This window comes from Neltuma alba, unplaced genomic scaffold, assembly GCF_004799145.2.
Source record: "Neltuma alba isolate B1F8T4 unplaced genomic scaffold, ASM479914v2 tig00011790_pilon, whole genome shotgun sequence".
NCBI lineage: Eukaryota > Viridiplantae > Streptophyta > Magnoliopsida > Fabales > Fabaceae > Neltuma > Neltuma alba.
In genome coordinates, this window is record NW_021636411.1 from 228,000 (window position 1) to 249,605 (window position 21,606).

The 21,606-nt window shown below is 35.0% G+C and overlaps 1 protein-coding gene across 1 annotated transcript; it reads right to left on the bottom strand.

The window, feature by feature from the left end:
* Nucleotides 1-13,824: 13,824 nt before the first annotated feature.
* LOC114718018 (homeobox-leucine zipper protein ANTHOCYANINLESS 2-like) lies at nt 13,825-20,524 on the bottom strand. The gene is made up of 9 exons (XM_028903271.1): nt 19,636-20,524; nt 19,301-19,524; nt 19,069-19,186; nt 18,257-18,982; nt 18,030-18,131; nt 17,716-17,928; nt 15,621-15,795; nt 15,124-15,494; nt 13,825-14,651 (listed from the first exon to the last, which is right to left on the bottom strand). The coding sequence occupies exons 1-9, from the start codon at nt 19,858-19,860 to the stop codon at nt 14,256-14,258; spliced, it is 2,550 nt and encodes an 849-aa protein (XP_028759104.1). The 5' UTR covers nt 19,861-20,524; the 3' UTR covers nt 13,825-14,255.
* Nucleotides 20,525-21,606: the final 1,082 nt, after the last annotated feature.

Sequence of the window (21,606 nt, forward strand, 5' to 3'; positions counted from 1 at the left end):
CACGAAGTATATCCAAATCCATATTTTCAGGTATGAACAGAAATGTATTTATAAATAATTTTTGTTTTTATTTATTTTATTATATTTTTTATATTAAGTTTGATAGACTAGCTTAATTTAGTTAGAGTTAATAGAAATTTTTTTATAGTAGGCTAGTTTTTATAGAGTTAATAGAAGTAGTTACTTTTTTTAATGAGTTAATGGAAAATTTAAACATAGAAATATCTGTTTTTCAAATAATATTATTTGATATTATTATTTAGAGTTAATAGAAATAATTATTATTTGATATAATTATTTGTTTTTAATAATTGTTAGTTGTAAAATATAGTTTTTATTACAATTGCTATTTGCTATTGGATGAGTCGTCGATCAGGGAAGGAGCCGATTGATCCTCAAAGAGCAGGACCCAGTGAGGATCATGGTGGTGGGGGTCATAATGCTGGTGAGTCATTCCTGAGCATTCATGACTACAATCTGAACGAGGAGGATATCCTGAACTTCATGGAGCATGATGATATCCAGCGGACTGAGGAGGCTCATTTTTCGGGGGATGAACAACCCTATGGTGATGCTGGTGAGGAGAAGAAGGAGGAGAAGCAGGTTCAGGGGAATGAGAATCCCTATAATGAGCAACGTCCTGCTACCAAACGCCAGACCGGTTTTGAATAGAATTTGAGGGTAAGTATTTATTTAACTTTTTTAAATTTGACAACTATTTAATTTATATCGAAATTGTTTTAATTAATTAATATATAATTAATTTTTTAATTAAATTTTACAGACTCTGAGAGAAACAAATCCTACAAGAGGCTGAAAGCTAGAGAGCTGTCTATAACGACAAGCAGACGGGTGGTTGTGCAGTTGAATGAATTGGGCCAACCAACCAAGAAAGGTGGCTAGTTGTATATTAAATATGTACGCCTTCTTGGTCAGTACTGGATCCTGTTCCCCATTTATGTGAAGGATTGGAAGAAAATCACGCTGGAGAAGAAGCAACAAGATTAGAAAATGATGAAGGTAATATAAAATTATTATTTATAATTTTTTAATTTAAGTAAATGAATATATATTTTGTTTTTAAATTATTTAATTGTTTGATTGTAATTATTTATTTAATTAATTTGTTATTTATAATATTTTAAATTAGTTAAATGAATATATATATTTTATTTAAATTACTTATTGTTTGATTATTATTTGTTATTGATGTAATTTATTTTTATTATAATATTTTGAAATTAGTTAAATGAATATATATATTTTTAAATTATTTTGTTTGTATTTTTTTTTTTATTTAATTAATTTATTACTTATAATATTTTTTTCGTTATGAATCTATTTTTTTTTTTTTCCTTTGTTTGATTATGATTTGTTCTTGATGTAATTTATTTTTTTTATATTTTGAAATTAGTTAAATAAATAAATATTTTATTTAAATTATTTGATTATAATTTTTATTTAATTCATTAACTTATTACCTATAATATTTTTAAATTTGTTGAATGAAAATATATTTTTTTACATTACTTAATTGTTTGATTATGATTTGTTATTGATTTTATTTTTTATTTATAATTTTGAATTAGTGAAATAAATATATATATTATTTAAAGTATTTATTTTTTTATTTAAATTTTATTTATTTAATTAATTTATTACTCATAATATTTTTAAATTAGTTGAATGAATATATATATTTTTATTTAAATTACTTAATTTGTTATTTATTTCATTAAATTATTACTTATAATATTTTTAAATTAGTTGAATGAAAATATATTTTTATTTAAATTACTTAATTGTTTGATTATGATTTGTTATTGATGTAATTTATTTTTTTTTATAATATTTTTAAATTAGTTAAATGAATATATATTTTTATTTAAATTGCTTAATTGTTTGATTATAATTTGTTTTTATTTGATTTATTTTTTATTTATATTAGGGAAATGAATATAATTCTTTATTTTTTAATTACAAAGTAAATTTATACTGGGAGAGGAGTTGATGGTGGATACGATCAAGAGACTTGGAGTGGCATAGAAGAATAGGAGGACCGACCTGTGGCAAGAGAAGAAAGGTGATGGGATGAGGCCCTTGCAGAAGATACTGGCAGATATACCTGGTGGAGTCCCAGAGCAAAACTGGTCGAGTTATGTTTATTTTAGGATGTCGGCTGACCAAATGGTATGATAGTATTGCATTAATTATAATTTTTTTTTATTTTTTGTCCAATTTGACTAATTTAATTTTTTACATTTTGTTTCAGGCTCTTTCCCAGAGAAATACTAGGAGCGTCAGGCAGCAGACAATACGTCATAGGGTTAGATCCAGGAGCTTTGCTATCACCCATGACGAGATTATAAGTACCTGAAAAGAATTTGTTAAATGTGTATATGTATTTAATTTGTAATTAATAATTTCTTTCATTTCATTTACAAAGGGAAAAGACACGACAAGGGCGGGGATACACGCCCACCTCTAGCGAGATGTGGCCGATTCTGTACAGGCCTCGAGACGGGTCTCCTTCGTCGAATGAGGTTGAGGAGATGGCGGTAAGTAATCAATTATATATTAATATCATATCGAATGCAATATAAATATTATTTCATACTAATTAATATTTTTATATTAATTTTGATAGGCACGGATGACTTAGGTCGATACCGAGCTACGTGAGTCTCAGGGGTCTGTCTTGGATCCCGTTGCTTCACTTTTAGCGGGTCGTGGCCAAGCACAACACCCTGGTCGAGTTAGCGGGCTCGGTCTTGGACCCACACTGACTAGGTTGTCCCGCTCAGGTTGCGCTGGCACTTCATACACTGTAGGGAGCTCTCAAGCGAGCGCAGGAGCGAAGTGGCCGGGTTCCTCGTCCTCAGACAAGCTCCAACAGGAGATCAGGCAAGAGATGGAGGCCAGGATGGAGGAGCGTGATCGCCAGTTCCAGTTGCAGCTTGACCAGTTGAAGGCAGTTGCTATGGCAATGCGTGATGTGGTGATCACTTTCGCTCCAAACATCTTGATTCCCGAGATCCCTGCCATACATCTCGATTCCCGAGATCACCTTCGTCAGGCTTTATGGGGTTCCGTCGAGTATAGTCTCGGACCGAGATCCGCGCTTTACTTCTAACTTTTGGAAAGCGGTGAATACGGCTTTGGGTACTAAGTTGAAGTTCAGTACGGCATATCACCCACAGACCGATGGACAGACCGAGCGAACAATTCAGACGCTAGAGGATATGTTGATAGCTTGTGCCATTGAATTCAAGGGGAGTTGGATTGATCACCTACCTTTGGCTGAGTTTGCCTACAACAACAGCTACCATGCCAGCATCCAGATGGCCCCTTATGAAGTGTTGATCGCCTCTCTGTTGGACGGAACTGAGTGAAAGAACAGTTTTAGGACTAGACTTGGTAGATGCCACCACAGAGAAGATTGAGGTCATCAAGCAGAAGTTGCTGACAGCTCAGAGCCAGCAAAAGAGTTATGCTGATAGGAGGAGGAGACCATTGGAATTTTGTGAGGGTGACCATGTGTTTTTTAGGGTCACGCCGACTACCGGTATTGGGAGGTCCATTAAAGCGAAGAAGTTATCTCCTAGATTTCTTGGACCCTTTGAAATTCTAGAGAGAATTGGAGAAGTAGCCTATCGAGTTGCTTTGCCACCACACATGTCCAACGTACATGATGTGCTTCATGTGTCCTAACTAAAGAAGTACCACCCTGATCCGTCTCATATCTTAGAGCCTGAGGAGGTGGAGCTGGATGACAATCTAACTTACCAAGCTGAACTGGAAAGAATCCTTGATGTGAAGGACAAACAGTTCAGGAATAAGACCATTCAATTGGTGAAAGTTTTCTGAAAGGGCATGAGTCCTGGTGATGCCACCTGGGAGACAGAGGAAAGGATGCTACGCGATTACCCTCGCTTGTTTTCTTAGTAAGTGTTTTGTGTTTGTTTGTGTGGGGTATTGTGTGATTGCTTGAATTTTGGGGACAAAATTCCTTAGTTGGGGAGAATTGTAATGTCATGAGTTTTATCGGGTTTTAATAGCCTCTTTTTGGTTGATTTTGAGGATAGATTAGTGATTTAACCTTGATCTTGGTGTTTGGCTTGGGATTGAGGTAGGTTGAAGGAATAGGTGAACAATCCCTCTCAGGGTTTGTTCGCCGCGACGAAGTTTTACTTCGCTACGACGAACCGGGAGTTCCAGGGGGAGTGTCCTTTCGGGAAGGTTTCGTCGCGGCGAAGTTAGGGGTACGTCTCGGCGAAGGTTTTCTGGGCGAGCGAGAGTTTCCTCTCGGGAAGCTTTCGCCGCGGCGAAGTCAGGTTTTCAGGGGAGTAATCCCTTTCGAGATTAGTTCGTCGCGGCGAAGTCAGGTTTTCAGGCGAGTAATCCCTTTTGGGATTAGTTCGCCGCGGCGAAAGGGGTCGAATCTATATAGTCACGGGAGGGGTCAGATGTGCGAAAAAATAGAAAATCTGAAGGAAGAGAGAGAGGCTCTGCTAGGGTTTTGAATTTTTGGCTTGGAGGGGGCATTTCTAAGGATCCATTACCTCAAGAAAGTAATTTTAACCTCTAATCTACTTTCTTTCTTGGAATTTCTAAGGATTTATGGTGAAACCCTAGAGTTCTCTAGGTTGTGATGGAATTGAGGTTTTTGACCGATTGTTTTGAGTTTAATGATTGCTTTGGGTTAGTCTAAGTATTTAATCGGTGTAGTTTTCTTGGATTTAAAGAACTTGGAGTTTTTGAAGTTAGGGTTTATGAGAATGGGAGGTTTGTGATTGAGGATGATAATGTGGAGGTTGATTTTGAGTTTTGTGATTTGGGTTATGTTAAGGAGGGTTAAATTGGATGTTTAATCGGTTTAGAATGTTGTTAAGACTTCAATTGTTCAAATGGGATGTTTGGGTGTTGAATTCCTATAGTGGGTCCTTGAGGTTATGAGTTTTAATTGATGTTTGGAAAGGAATTAAGGTTTTAATGGCTTTTTATGACCTTGGAGTGTTGCCTTGATGGTTATACCCTTTTTAGTTGGGTAGAGTTGTGGTTGGAGCTAGGAATTTTATGTCCCCAAGTGTTTTTTTGGCCACATTATTAGTTGAAAGCTAATACATGATGGTTGTGTGCTTGTGTAGACCGGTTGTAAGCCTTGTTGGTGCATAGACCGTATTGTTGGTTTGTTATTCCTTGCTCAGGCGAGAGGTAACCATTTTCCAATCCTTTGTACATGCTTTTGTGGTATTGTGAGTGGATTTATGTTTTGTGCTCCGAGTAACAACTATGTTCAAAGTGTGTGTTGTATATTGAAAAGGAAAACCGTCTTGTGGGGTTTAAATTGATATTGATTGAATCCGAAACTTGTGAAAGATAGGCCACTGAAAGAAGTTAATTGTGAAATGATCATTTAATCTTTGATTATGGTTTGAGCATGATGCATGAATTGGGAATTGGTGAGAGTTTTGATTGTTACTACCACGTGGTAAGGCCTCCATTAATGCATGATGGTTGGCTCTTTATGTCCCTCATAGTGAGGGACAAGCCTTTTGGCTCCCTACGTCCCCCAGAGTGAGGGATAGGCCTTTTATAGTTCCTTATGTCCCCCATAGTGAGGGATAGGCCGGGTTCGGCTCTTGAAAATCCTCCAAAGTGAGGGATATGGTTGATGGGATTGCACTATTGCACTTACATGACATGTTGTGGCTATCATTTATCATATTACTTGTGAACTGACTCACTTGACACCTCACGAGCACCTATTTAGTTGTACCTTGAATTGGAAAGGCTGGTTACTGGGACGTTGTCTCACCCCGTGGTTTACAATGTTTTCAGGTGAATGTTCTAGGCGTGTGCCATCGGGAAGAGACGCAGAGGCTTGAGCTTGGTTAGCTTTAGGCCTCTAGCCCTTGTATATGTATGGCTAGTTGTATATTGTCACATTTAGGGCCCCTTTTGAAATATTTTGATTGTTGGTCTTATTGTAAACTGGAGGAAATGTTATCTCCTTATTTTTGGTTGGCCGAAGGCCATTTCTAGTGTTTTGTGAAACTTTGATACACATTATTGGAAACCAATCGTATGGGCTGATGTTGATGTCTTTTGTTACCTGGGCCGGAGGCTCGGAGGCCCAGTGGATGTTAATGAATTATTTTAGTTGCGTGCAACGGAGTTTGAGTTTAAACCGAATTTAAATGTTAATTTCTAAAATTATGCAAATTTATTTCTACTATTGTAGTAAGTTGCAACATCTTTCCTTTTCTACCATAGTAGTGTTTTATGACGAGTTTATAATGTTTTGTGGGTTAAGGGCTTTACAGCTTCTACCCCTCACACCTGATTTCCCTTGTTTTCCTTGTGTAGGATTTTATTTGGATTTAAATTTTATTATCTTATGCTTTATGTTTATATTTATTTAAATTTTATGTTTATTTGTTTACTTTTTTTATTTATTTCTATAATTTTATTTATATCAAGTATTAATTAATATATTGTTGCACTATATAAAACATGCTGAACATATATCCTTTTAACATTAAAATTCTTTCTTGTAATACGTATTTTAATATTTAACATATCATGGAATTTTTTTAATTTTATGCATAGATATATTATTTATACCTTTTAATACCTATTTATTATTTTATTATTTTTGTAAAATTTAATTTAATAAATATCAATTTATACTAACTGACACTTTCTAGTGGTTATAACCACTAAAAAAGTCACACCGTTATAGTAAAATTCAAATTTTCCTCTTCCCTCAAAATTTCTAACGGTTATAAACGGCTAGAACATAAAGAACCATTACCAAAAACATTTCTAGCGGTTAGAAACCGCTAGAAAATAGATAATCATTGGTAAATTCAAATTTCCCTCCCGGCTTGAAACTTCTAGCAGTCATAAACTACTAGAAAATCCATAACCACTAGAAAATGCTTGTGAATTCAAATTTCTAGCTGTTATAACCGCTAGAAAATTCTAGCGGTTTAGAACTGCTACAAAAAATTGACTATTATCTATCCATTGGTAGTCTCCTTTATAAGTTGAAGAACTCCATCTAAAATTTATTTTAACTTCTCTTTGAGCTTCCCCTATCATATGTTCATGAAATTTGATCAACATCAGTGATGGATAGGTCGTGGATCAACTTGTATCGGCCGACTCCGCAATACTTGGCTGGTCTAAACTATTTCTTGGATTTTACTTTTGCCAATACCGCTGTAAATGGTAAGATTCAATATCCATGTCCTAAATGTAATTTCAAGAAGTGGCATCCCAGAGATATTGTTAGAGAACATTTGATCTTTAAGCCCTTCCCGCAAGAGTATGTATTTTGGCAACTACATGGCAACGACTAGATATGGTTGCTGAGTCAGTTCCAATAGTTTCACGGATGGGAGCTCGAGTGGAAGAAGCTGATGCCGTGAACGATGCTGTGTGTGATGCTTTTGGCGTTCACGAAAGTGAGGATCCCAATGAAGATGAAGTAGAGGGGCCTCAACATTTAATTACTTATTATTTATCGCAAAATTCAAATATATAACATGTAATACATTGGTAAATATACATATTAACAAATATTCTCTAATATAATCTACTTAATGGTTTTTAAATTTATAATATTATATTTTTTAATAATCAAACATCTCAATTTATTTATTTTTTTGGCCTGGAATAAACTTTCTAGTGGTTCCCAAACCGCTAGAAAATGAAAAAAGAGGGATGAATTTCGCAAAATTTAAATTTGCCGTCACATTTCTAGCGGTTTCTAACCTCTAGAAATTATTGGCAGCAATTCCAAAATTTCATTTCCTGGCAAAATTTGATTTCCTCCAAATAGAAATATTTGGCGTCAAAATGAAAATTTTTGTTTCCTGGCAAAATAAAATTTCGCTCACAACTTTTTAGCGATTAATAAATTGCTACAAATTTTCAATAATTTCCTACAAATTTCGTCTCATTACTGTGGGAATCCTGGTTTTTTCTAGCGGTTGTGTTAACCGCTAGAAAGTTTTTGGTATTTTGACCATACTATGTAGCGGTTCTCATAACCATTAGAAGTGTATTTCTTGCACTTGATTTTCTAGCGGTTTGTGTAACCACTACAAATGTTGTTTGTTACGGTTAAAACCACTAGAAATTTCATATTTTAACCGCTACAAAATACATGGTTTTTTGTAGTGATTGTGCCTAATCACTAGGTAAAAGATTCCCTATACTACTTTTTTCTAACGGTGCTATTGACTTTACGGTTTTCTATTATTCAGATTGAATCTTCATCAAGTCTATTGAGCTAATGTCGAGAGGTAATTATATGTGTTTCGCTGTAATTTTTTTGAGCATCATATATATATATATATATATGTAATATGGATTGATTATTTTGAGTGTCTGTGTGTGTGTGTGTGTATCCTGTTTTTCTTACACGTAGAAATCATCCATCTCTCTTAGGCGACTCATTCGAGTGGCTAAAATGTTAGAATCTCATTAAAGAGCCAAGTTAGTCGTAGTTCACAGAGAATCAAACATCTCAACTTTTTCCTCAGTCATATGCTGAAATATTTCAAATGTACGTGTCCAAATCATATAAATGCGCATTTAAAAAATTTTATGGATGCAAAAGAGGGGCGTTCAATGATTTCGATTTGAGAACTCGTTTCAAACCAAAAAAAATCTTAATTATTATATGATTGAAAAGGAGTTGTTGTTGTTGTTGTTCTTATTATTAGGGTTTAAAGTTCAAAAAGCAGATAAGAGAGTTTTGTGGGGAGGGCCCCATACGTGGATTGTGCGAGCAACATCGTGAACTGTCGTTAATAAAAATGACAATGTTTGTGGATTATTATGAACCTTTCATTTATTTTTGGGTTGAAATACTTCTTCCAATTGAAAACCAATTGATTGGAACTTTTGGGTAAGTTATATTATCTCCGATTCTAATTATAAGATCTTATTTATAGACTATAAATAAGGTTTTATAATTAGAACTGGAGGTAGTAAAATTTATCACGCATGATACAAATAAACAATTGTTCCCCAAAAAAAAATCGGAATGAGCATAATTATAATTTCAAAATAAAAAAAAATGCTAGAAAAAAAAGGTATCTTTGATTTTGCATTACTTTGAAAATAGATTGGATTTGCCCAGAGCAGGTTAAGTGAAAGGAAGTTGATTTTGTTTAAGAAGTGCTTTGATTAGCTTTTCAGAGGTGATTTTTAGTGTGTACAAACTAAGTACATGGGAAAAGTTTTATCTTAGAACTTGCATGAAAGCAATTTTTTTAGGTACTTATAGTGTTTTTCAAAACACCCTCTGATAAAAGAAGTCATGTAATACATTGTGAACTTAAAAGCAATAAAGATCAAGCTGGAAAAAATTATTACTTCAGATCTTAAACGTAAGAACTAGTAGAAAAGTTTACTTTGATTTTGCATGCAAAACTTCAATTTATTTTGTTTTTCAAATTCATAATTTTTTTTTAAAATCTCTTAATTAACTGCACATGCTAAGGAGAATTTTCATCAATCGAGTAGTTTACAATATAAATGATTAAAATGGACTTTTTTGGCAAAATAACAGACATTTTTTCACAACTATCTAGTTTAATTAATTTTTCAATATCTATATATTAGTTAGCGAAAGCTTGAAAAAAAAAATAATTCATTAGAAATTTCATTGATGAAAAGAACTTGATAAATTTTTATACGCAAAAACTACCGGTGCTGTGCAAATATTATATATATATATATATATATATATATATATATATATAAAGGGTACCAGACGCCCAACACTTTTTTGACTTTCATCTTTCTCATTAATAAAATTTTAATGAAGGATTTTTTTCCCCAATCTTCTCTACTAGTTATAGGCAGCTCTTTCATATAAGATCAGACGAAGTATCTTTATTAATGACTTGATGATATGAAGTAATTAATTAATAATGCCGATATTTGTGAAGAAGGAGTGGATTAAATATTATAAAATAAATTAAGAGCCTATTCAATGTATAATGGGTGCCAATGTCGTGAGATATTGAGTTGCCTCAATGTCTCAGTGACAATCTTCTTTTGGGATTTGCCTCCAGAATGTATCTGCAGGATGATTCCTGACGCGTGTTGGAGCGTGCAACGAAATCCTTCACGGAGAAGGGAAGGAGGGAATAGATAGGGATGCATGCTCTGCGCTATACCACAAGTCCACAATCCCTTACTAGAAGACCTCAAACCTACTTCCTAACACAGTTTACTCCATCATGCATGTGGCTCTACTGTTGCATGTAGGGTGCGCCCGCAGATGGATCCATGTTATTCTCTATGGCGTGCTATACTAGAGTCATATTCAATACTAATTCCTGTTCTAATTATAAGATTTTATTTATAAACTATAAACAGGATCTTATAATTAAAATTAAAGATAGTACCGTATGGGGTATAGTCGTCTTAAATCACCGGCTTTAATTGTTTGCTTTCTAGTCTGTTTTGTCTCTTTATAATTTGGACTTTTAGTTGTTGTGATGACTTTCTTCTCAATGCGAAATTTCCTTTTTCATTAAAAAAAAAAGGCTATGCATTACAAATGAAATATTACCTTCGGTTCTTAATATAAGATCTTGTTTAACTTTTATTTTGATCATAAATATAAGACTCTAATCCATTTTGTTTATCATATTTATGTATTCTTTTCTCAAATTAATCTTTCTAACAATGATAGTTCTAACCAATATACTTAATTAGTACGGATATTTTAGGAAAGATAATATCTATTTATTACAAATAACTATCTTAACTTCTTTCCTTAATCTTCTCAAATTAGTTAATTAGATCTTATAATTAAGATCAGAGGTAGTATATACCATTTGAATTGTTGAGTTCACTAGTTGAGATCTCATGATGAGTTGGTATTGTCCAGAGAAGAAATGAATTTTATGCATAATTTTCTTTCTTAATTTCTTTTGTCTTTTTTTAACAAACATATAATAATGTCAGTGTCCATGTCCATATTTCTCTTATTATTTCTAAAATATTACATTATTTTAATTCTCCTACAATTATCTCTTATTATTATTTAATCTATAGATTTGGTTAAAGTTGTAAATTTATGTCTTTTTTTGACAAACATATAATACTCTCACTGTCCATGTATTCAGTACTTACAATTGAATGAGGAATACTCTTATCATCTTCTCTTCTTTTAAATTCTCTACTATTTTTTTCCTATTCTTTCTTTAGTTTTATAATAACAATATTTTTTTGGTATAAATATTTTTTATTAAAGACAATCATATTCAAAACTTAATTTATTAATTGCGAGTCACTTCTCTAAATGGAATGGAGATTCAAACCTGTTTGCATGAGTAGCTAGTCCCTTCTCTATTAGACCTGACTTCGAATTCATTGACACTATATATGTCTTAATTGCAAGATTGGACAAGAGACGTGTTGATGGTTTTGCAGGAACGGCCCCATCGGGAGACTTTATCACTTACTGGCATCTATTATTGACACAGCTTATACTCTTTTGTCATATTTCACATGAATAAAAAAATTTAAATTATATTAACTTTTTTAATTTCATATAAATCAATAAATAAAGAAAAATTTTAAACTATATTAATTTTTTTATAAAATATAATAACTTTTTAATTTTACTCATATTTAATATGTATACTTTTTAAAAAAATAACTATCCAAATTATAATAAATTAAAGTTAAAATAGTACATTATATTAACAATTTAATAAGGTGATTTATAAATAGGATTAAAAAAGTATTTTCTCCGCCTTATAAATAAATAGGACCATAAGAGTAAGCATTGGACATAATGATGTGTCACATTGTATTTAATATAAGTTTTGAAAATTAAATGTAACTAAGCTTCAATGTATTTTGTTTATATATACTCTTCTGATCTTATTTATAAGGCACTTCCAATATGTTTTATACAGTATTTTTACATAGACAAAAAAAAAATCTTAAACTTTATTAACTCTAAATTAAAATTTAATAACTTTTCAACTTTATCCCTATTTAATATACATTATATCTCGTATAAACAAAATCAATACAATAATAAATTAGGAGTAAAATTATACATCCATACAAAAAATTCTCTCAGTGCCTTATAAATAAGATCAAAAAATGTCTTCTCTATCTGTCATATAGATATGACCAAAAGAGTAGTTAACTACAACTATTAAACAAATGCTTTTAAAGAGTTCCATATTATGTATATGTATATTGTGAAAAGTAATTTAATAGCATAAAATTTTGGGTTAATTCAATTTTCAGTCCCTGAAATTTGCTCTAATTTTGGTTTTGATTCCTCAAATTTCCAATCATAAGTTTTACTCCCTCAAATTTTTTTTATTTAAAATGTTATCCTTCCAATTTAATAAAAATGTGAACGATTTTGCTTTTTGAGGTAAAACCTATGATTTAAAACTTAAAGAACTAAAACTAAAATGAGAATAAATTTAAGGAGCTAAAAATTATATTAACCTTAAAATTTTTTTATACTTTATTAAATCATAGGTTCCCTTTAAAATCTTGATATTAAAATATTTATGTATAAATAGGTATTTAAGGTGTGCATCTACATGCATTATAAGTCTTTTCATATGCAGAACACGATAATATTTTTATTTATCATCTTTTAATATGCGTAACACAATAATAATTTTATCTATCAGTCTCATGTATATTGATATTTCGCCAAACCACTTAATTTATATGGATAATATTTTTTTGCCAACACATGGATAATATATTATTGAAGATTGTCCATGTTAAAAGGAAGAGCGAGAATCAAATAGAAAAGCGGAAGATATTCTCGGCATGACACGCTGAAAGACTAAAAAATGTAAAGATAAAAAGCCGATGCTTCAAGAACTTATGAAAATAATATAAATTTAAAGTATATTCTTTTGCTGAAAGCTTTCAAAAGTTTTATTTGAAGCAAATATCATAGCAATATCATCTTGAAAGTTCACAAAATATAGTAATGTTAGTTGAATTTAACTGATCCAAGCTTATAGTCTAGGCTCACTTTGAGTAACAATTCATGAATAGTTTGCACTTTTATTCTTATAAGAAACATTTACAAGATATCTAAAAGATTTTAAACTGGTTTTCTATTTTATCCTAATTAATCACTTATTTTAACACTCAATATATTTATTATTTTATTTTTTGAAATATACTTTTTTTTTTTTATTCTCCATCTCATACTCTCTTTTCATGTAAACAAGGATATATTTTGAAAAGCTATTTAAAAGAAAATGACAAAAAATACGTATTGTATCTTAAAAAAACAAATAGGTCATGAACGGTTCTTGTTATAGTTTCGAAAAGTTAAAATCTGTAAAAAGCATTTTCTATTTTTTTTAGAAGATTACAGTTTGTACATGTTTATTTTTTTGGAACTAATTTTAACTAATTAATTATTCTTACATAAAGAGACTCAGAGATTAGTGGAGGGAAATTTTCCTTTACTTTTCCAAATTTTTGAATCTCCATTCTTCAAGTTTCATCCAAAAAGAATGAGACGTGTCCAGCTAAGCATATGAACTGAAGCACCATCTTCTTGTTCATGAAGGTAGCAATTTTTTCCAATAACATCTCACCACGTGTCCTAGTATAATTGGCAAAATGACGTTAACAGGGCCAGCGCCATACTCGTAGCATTAAATGATGGCAACGCTACCCACAGCTTCTGCCCCCTCATTTAATTCATGAGCAGACTCCTCACATCAGATGACACATATATCCCCACCCTCACCAGCGAGCGCGTGAATCACACCGATTGAAAGAAAATACAGGGAACACCATTCACACTTCCGTTTATTTTATATTATAATTTATCTTAGATTTCATCAAAATATTAAACCAAAAAAAGAAGCAATTTTCTGTCACTAATTGAGAATGCAAGGGTTGACCTGAGTCAATACCCGAACCACCACCCTTGCCTTGCGCTAAAGATCCGGATCATATGAGTTTCGGATCCTTGCCACCATGCAAGGACTTTGTTCTCTTTCTTGTTGATTCCTGTGCGGTTCGTTCTTGACTCAACACCCCCACATGAAACCCAAACTCGCGTCTTCTACACGCGCCACCCTGACAAATTAACTAAGCTGAGCTTTCAAGAAATTAAATAAGCACAAGCGCCCCTACGAAAAGCATATCAGCGAAACCCCAAAAAAAAAAATTCAACTAGGTCACGTGACCTACGATGCACCACGTGAGAGTCAGCTTTCACAGCGAAGAGCGGCCTTTATTTTCTGAACCGTACACGAGATGAGATTGTTCACCGTCTCCACCGATTCCACCGTGAGCTTGGCCGTAGGAAGGCTATTCACGAGGATTTGAAAAGCCACCGTCAGGAGGGACCCACTCACCCTCTCATTCACGCCACCGCCGTTCACATTCCCGTTGCTCGCCGGCGTTTGTGACCCCCGCGACCCTGGCCCATCCGGGACTATAGCGAACCCGGATGGCAACAACGCCACATACGCCGAGTCGCCGCCGTTCATCACCACGTGCATGGCCGGGATATCTACCGGCGCGTACACCACAAGAGATCCCGCCGCGTCTATGCATGTCTCCTGCAGTATCAGCATGCTACTCTGGTTTGCATTCATCGCCTGCGCAAGAAAATAAAACAAATTAAATTGCTTTTGTCTCCATCGTTAAAGTTCACAACGAGCCATAGTCAAACCCGGGGACCATATTTTTATTTCGATTATTTATTTATTTCTCCTTTATTTTGGGGGGGGGTTAAAAAGGTTAATTCACAAATTATAGTATTTTTTTTTCAAGCAAACAGGTCAGAGAGTTGCTCAGAAATTCAGAAAGTTGACAACCGTCCTATATTTTGACTTTTTTCATCAAACCTTGCTCCGAAACAAACACCGCTGCCCTATTTCTGTTCCCCTCCTTGTCCACACAGATACTTCCAAATTTCCCAACCTGCCCTTCCCGATTTCACCTTTTTAACCAAACACCATTACACTAAACGACAACGCCCTATTGACCTTGCCTCACATCGCAGGGTATTTTCGTCAATAGAAAAAATTCCACATGCAAGAGTGAGAAGAATGAGAGAGAAGGTCGTACACTCGCTCGTAGGAGAGAGACGCAATTGCCGTGGTCTTGGCCTTTGGCGATGTGGGCCATCTCTTGCATGGGCCCACCGTTTGAGAGTATGTCCCATTCACTTCGGAGATGCTCATCACGTAGGAAATCGAACAGTCTCTGGGGCGAAACCGGGAGCCAAACGGAGGTGGCTGCGCTTAAAACTATCCCCGGCGGCTCGCCGGGATCGTCCACGCTCTTTCGAGTCATCACCCGGACGTCCTCGTCCACGTTGCCGGCGTTCAGTTTATTCCACTTGTGCACGGTGGAAGCGCAAACTCCGGCGCAGAAATTGTTGGTCATTCGCTGGGCTAGCTTCAGCATGCTCCGCCGGCCGCCGGCAGTTATGGCAGCTAGAAACAACCCAAGAAAACTCAAGCAGTTCAGAGAAAAATACAACACTTGTGAACACTAATACAAGGAATTATTTTTAATAATAGATGAGATAATTATTAATATACGCCGGCGTTGAAACTTACCGGAGTGATCTCGAGAGGGGACGGAGGAGGACATTAAGATGGCGAGGCACTCGCATTGGCGTTGCAGGGTGGCGACCCACCGTTGAGCACCGAAGCCCATGCCGGAGGTCAGCAAGGGTCTATACAATTGGTGGACTTGGCTTTCATCGTATTCTGCATGCTCCACCCATGTCACCTGTAAAATCATGCAAAACCAGTTAACTCCATTAATGGCGTAAGTTTTCAGAATGTGAAGTTTTTATCGTATTTGTAATATCCAATTAAGAATTTATTATGAATTCCTCACAGGATCGTGTTTTAGTAGAGAAAGTTTGGACTTTTCTGATAGAGCACTAATTTCACGATGATCTTGTACAATACGTACACTGAATTCACATGGGGTTCTCCAGATCAAGTACATCAAGAGGATTACAGGAAATAAAATAATCGATTTTCAAAATATTATAGGAAAAACTAAAAAGGAAGAGAAAGCAGATTTTTCTTCCTGGTATTACGATTGGCTCAGATGCGTCCAAAGGATTAAAAAGAAAAAGAATTGAAGCTATTTCTTCAAGGTTCAAGCTAGCTTAAGCCGTCTCACGAGGGATGGAGGAAGAAGATGACAGAAAAATACAAAAAAAAAAAAAAAAAGCAAAAGAAATCTGGGAAATGTGCCTGAGGATTGGGTTCAATGAAACTAGAGCAACAAACACATAAAATATTTGCTACGTCATGCGAAAAAAGGAGAGGATTTAGAGGAGCAGCGAGCACTGTGAAGAGAAAGAAGCGACATCGAGATTTGCTCTAAAGAAATGAACAAAATAGCCAGTCTTCGACTTTGACTTCAAGGCTCTCTTACAATATTAATTATATATATATATATATATTACACACACACACATGCAACAGAGCTGCGGATTATAGGGGCTAGCTAGCTTAGAAAAAGATGAATAAAATATTGCTTCAAAGAAGACCACTGATTCACCCAGCATCAAAAACTAGAATAGAAACATCATATTCATTGTTTATAGAATCAAGGATTAAGTAACGGGATTAATAATTAATGTGTTCAGGGTTCAGAAATTTAAGTAAAAGATTAGGCTCTTAGTAAGGAGAAAATAATAGATTAATAATTAATCTCGATTCTGCCCCTCATGAGAGCATATTATTATTATAATACTATTATTCAATTACAATTATATATTATATAGGATCACAATCGCAATCCATTGCTGAAAATCCAAGTTAGGAATATATTAATGAGACCAAAAGAAGCATCCTACTCAGGTGCAGATGCTTTGACTGTCTAAAATATAAAATAATATATATATTTGGGAATTATCACTGACAGAGTGGTTATGTGGTGGGTAGTCACTAGACAAATTAAGCTAGGTTCCTTCGAACCATGAGCTCCTTAAATAGCTTCGAAAAGCAAAAGGAAGAAACCCCATGATTCCTTCGCCTGGTGTTTTGCCTCTCTTATTTCAAAACTAAAAAACAAGGCTATATATTATTCACAATTTATTTATTAATATAAAATATAAAAATTTATTAACAATGTACTGAATTCATTTCAGTCTCCAGATAATAAACGGAGCACTGGGTTTTGTTATGCATTTAATTATTAATCATTAAACAATGTAAATATATGTGCATGGTTTGATCCTAGGTCATTAAAGAGAACACCGAGATAAAGAATAAACACATGGGATACACAAATACTACCTCATTTCCTTAGCATGATAAGCATTTGATTAATTTGAGAAAGATAAATAAATTACTTAATCATAACATATGTTACTAGATTTTTCTTGCATATTTTATATATCATTTATAAGTTAGACAAATTAATTTAAAAAATAAATATAAATATTTTAAAGTATTTTTTTAAAAACTAAGTCTTGTATCCCAAGAAAACATCAAAGCGGGTGAAAAGGGAGGTTCAATTTGGTAAATTCACTCATGTCCAAAACAGATATGACCCAATGTGGTACAGAGATGAGGTGACATTCATGCGTCAAACCCACCAGAAGGAAACACAAGTTCAATCAATAGGAAACTTATAGGATCAAAATATGAAAAAGATACTAACTGGGAAAATTCTACTACTACTGACCTTGGAATAACCATTTGGCATATCTTCAACAACGCACCCAGAAGGAAGCCTTCTACAGTTCATAAAAGACGCAGCTCCAGAAGGTTCTCGAATGTTATCAATGGAGACATCAACCACAGCCCAAACCCCCTCTGCGTGTTGCTTGCAGAAACGAAGAAAATTCACCTCGCGAACTGGCACCAACGGCGAAAGAACCTGGAGCTCAGCATGCATCTGCGAATTCCAAGTTTTTTTTCCGTATAAAACACTCAAATCAGTAACATTCTTTACATGTTAATCTTCTGAAAAAAGACAAGTTTCTTTTCAAGTTTTACCAGTTGGAGGGCACCATTTCTAGTTCCATTTATTCCACCGGAGATTACTTCAGCGGTGGAGGTTCTGGCAATTAAACAAGGAAACATTTCTGCCCATCGATTCTATAGAAAAATAAAGCAAATGGGTTTGGTTCAGACTTTGATTTCACCGTAAAATGTGAAAAGAAAAAAAAAAAGGAATTTGAAGGTGATGAATATATAAATATATCTATATATTATAAACTTACTGAATCCATTAGAGTTTCAACGAGGGCCAAGCTGTTTATTATGACCATTCCAGTTTCTCTAGAAGCTTCGGAGACGAAGCCATTTGGTCTCATTCCAATGCAAGGATTACTGAATGTTCTCATGTACTCTTCTTGGTTCAGAATCTCTCTTCCTCCTTCTTCTAAGCTTCTTAACCAGAGAGGTTCATCTGTATGCACCATCTTCACCAACTCGTCCATGGCCGCCAAAGCTAGTTCCAGAAACATAGACCTCTCTATGGACCTGTCAAGCCCACCGCCGACGACCAAAGTGCCCGATGGTCTGGTCAAAGTCGTCCCCGACGTTGTTGTCGCCGGAGGAACCATGGCTAGTTGGCTCGATATCCCAAAACCAGGCCCTAAAGGCAAAGTTGAAGGCACTGTGCTCATACCATCAAACCCGTTGATGCCAACTCCGAGTTCTAAGCTTGAGTTTGGCAATGGAGGACCAATCGGACTGGTCAATGAAGAAATGGGTCGGCCGAGAAACTTTCCGGCGAGAGCACAAACTCGGTCTAGTTCGTCCTTCAATCGAGCGTTTTCAATCCTTAGGTGTTGTTCTTCGAGGGAAATCTCACCTATAATGGCTGGGCCTCCACAATTTGAACATATAGGATTCCTCATGGCTTCTCTTATCGACATGTTCTCTGCTCTCAGTTTATCGTTCTCTTGTCTCAGCAAAGTGTTTTCATGGCGCTCCAATTGGGTCTGAGACGAAACAGAAACATAAGTATCGCATATACCTCGTTGAACCCGAACACGAAAAACATGTCCAAGAGGATATTAGTCGTTACCTTCATCTGGGTTCTTCGATTTTGGAACCAAAATTTCACTTGTCTGGTTTCCAAGCAAAGCCTTCTGCTCAGTTCTAGTCTTTGCTTCTCATCTGGGTGTGGACACTCCTTGAATAAACTAAACCCAAGGGGAAAAAAGGACAGTAAGGATTGAACAAGAACCCAGAAAATTCTGTGTGATAAAATTAGAGAGAGAGAGAGAGAGAGAGAGGAACTGGGAGGGAGATCATACGCTTCGAGCTCTTGTATTTGCTGAGGGGTATGTCGGTGATAACGTTTTTTCCTCGGACGGTTGTCGGCGGCGTCCTGATCGTCGCCGGAAGTGGGGCCTTCCATATTATCACTGCCAGATCTGCTATCGTGTTCTTCTTCTCGGCTTCTTCTTGCCCCAACATTTGGCTCGTAGCTCTCAGGCATTCTATTCGCATCCCCTTGTTGCTCGTCAAGACTCGTTTGCTTTATCCAAAAGAGAATCCAAAAAATCAAATAAATAAACAAACAAACATACAAACAATATATAGTACAACCCCCAAAAAGTGAGGGAATAATTAACGAAGGAGATCTCACCAGTGCTAGAGAAAGCCCAGGAGAGTTGAACATGGATTTGGCCATTGTTGGCGGTGTGACGAGACGAGGCTGTGAGATTGAACCACTCGACGGCATTCTATTATCGTTGGTGCCGTTGCTGTAAGGAATATCGGCGACGATTCCGGCACCGCCGCCGCCCCCTCCTCCGCCGCCGCCAGCACCACCACCACCCCAGTTATTGTCGAGAAAACCCCCAAAACTCATCAAAGAAGCCACTTTTTCTCCTTCTTCTTCTCTTTCCTCTCAAATCCGAAACTCAGTATGAACCGCTCAGTCTTCCGTACATGAGATTCGATGCAAATTCAGCAACCCCAGAAGTTTTAAACCTCTAAGATGAAATGGGGTTTCGAGAAATCAGAATCGACCTCGAGTGCGTGTGGGGGGTGTGTGTATATTAAATTTATCTATATAAAAATATATGTTAAACTATGTATTCGCTCTCGCTTGACAAGACTGAGAAAAACGAAGGATATGAAGCTCCGAAAATATAAGGGAGAGAGATAGAGGAGACAAAAGGATAAAGCCCCCCAATGTCTCACCTTTCTCTCTCTCTGTAGCTTGAAATAAAATGTCTTCCTTTTGTGTGTATATATAATTCACCTTCTATTATTGAGAGAGGAAGAAAGAGAGAGAAGACAAGCTGAGAAGAAGGAGAAGAAAAAAGCCCTCTGATTCCAGCTAGCTCGCCTCTTCCTTCCCTATCCCCCTCTCTTTCTCTCTCTACATATGCATATGAACATGACCCTATCCTTCACAGTACAGCAATTTCTGATAATACCCAGAAGAGAGAAGAAGGGAAGAAGGAAAATAAATAAATAAGAACCCTAGTCTTCAGTGTGGTGTGTTATCTCGCTCTATGCATGCTTGACGGGGAGAGAGAGAGATATAAAAATTATGAATAAATTAAACAAAAATAGGGGTAGAAAAGGGGGGCTCATAGATTTGCGAGCAGAAGAGAGAGAAAGGGGGGAGAGCAGAGAGAGCGAGAGTGGGGAAAGGGGGAAAAGATAAAACGTAATATGTGGAGTCTTCGAAGCCTTACAAATACATATGAATCCAAAAAGCGCCGGTTGACTTACACCCTCGTCAATCTCGTTTTAACTTTCCCTCCCCAACCCCACTCTGAGCCCTCTCTCCCTCACAGTTTGATTTCTTCCCCGCGAGAGAGCCCTTTGAAGAAAAAGCCTGTGAATGACTGTGAAAATTGCAATCGACCTTTTTGATGACTTTTTGGGAGAAAAATAACAAGAAAACGAAGTTTCAATGACGAAGAAGATGCTTTGTTAGAGATCCATGGGGCTGGATCTTAATTTGGGATTCTCAATAATAGTAATAATAATAATAATAATAATATTATTATTATTACATTATATGATGTACTAATTACTCCCAACAAAATTGTTAGATAATTTAGATTGTTTTTTGGTCTTAAATGGCAGTTTCTTCGTAAGTAAGGAAAATTGTATTCTGTCACCAAACTGGATACTAAACTGGAGTAGGAATTTAAGGGTCAGTTAATTAAAAATAACAAACTATAATAATATTAATAATTATTAATAACAAAATAAAAGAAAATATAATAAGAATTTCATTGTAACAATAACAAGGTACAATAACATTAATGATTTTAATCTTTATGATTCATCAATAATTAAAATTAATAATTATTATTATCAAAATTATCATTAAAATTTATTCAAATCTACAGTAACTAAAATATTAAGAATGGCAACATAATTATTCAAACCGATTCACATCAGTTTTTACTAGTTCAACTCTTGCTTGGCTTAAAAATCAAACCAAACTAAACCACCGGTTAGTTTATCAGTTTTTTAGTTAAACTGATCGCTTCGGTCTGGTTTTTTTTTTTCTTGCTCTTGTCACAATTCAAACCCAACTACTAAAACTTAATATTTTATAAAAGTATTGTTAAAAATAATAGAATCTACA

Bases quoted from the DNA above. Each gene is read 5' to 3' on its own strand.
- LOC114718018 (XM_028903271.1), bottom strand. From the start codon at position 19,860: ATGAGTTTTGGGGGTTTTCTCGACAATAACTGGGGTGGTGGTGGTGCT. The intron at 19,187-19,300 runs GTATGATCTCCC...CCTTGGGTTTAG, and splicing joins CAAATACAAGAGCTCGAAGC to TTTATTCAAGGAGTGTCCAC. The intron at 15,495-15,620 runs GTAAGTTTCAAC...GGTTGTTTCTAG, and splicing joins CCCCTCTCGAGATCACTCCG to CTGCCATAACTGCCGGCGGC.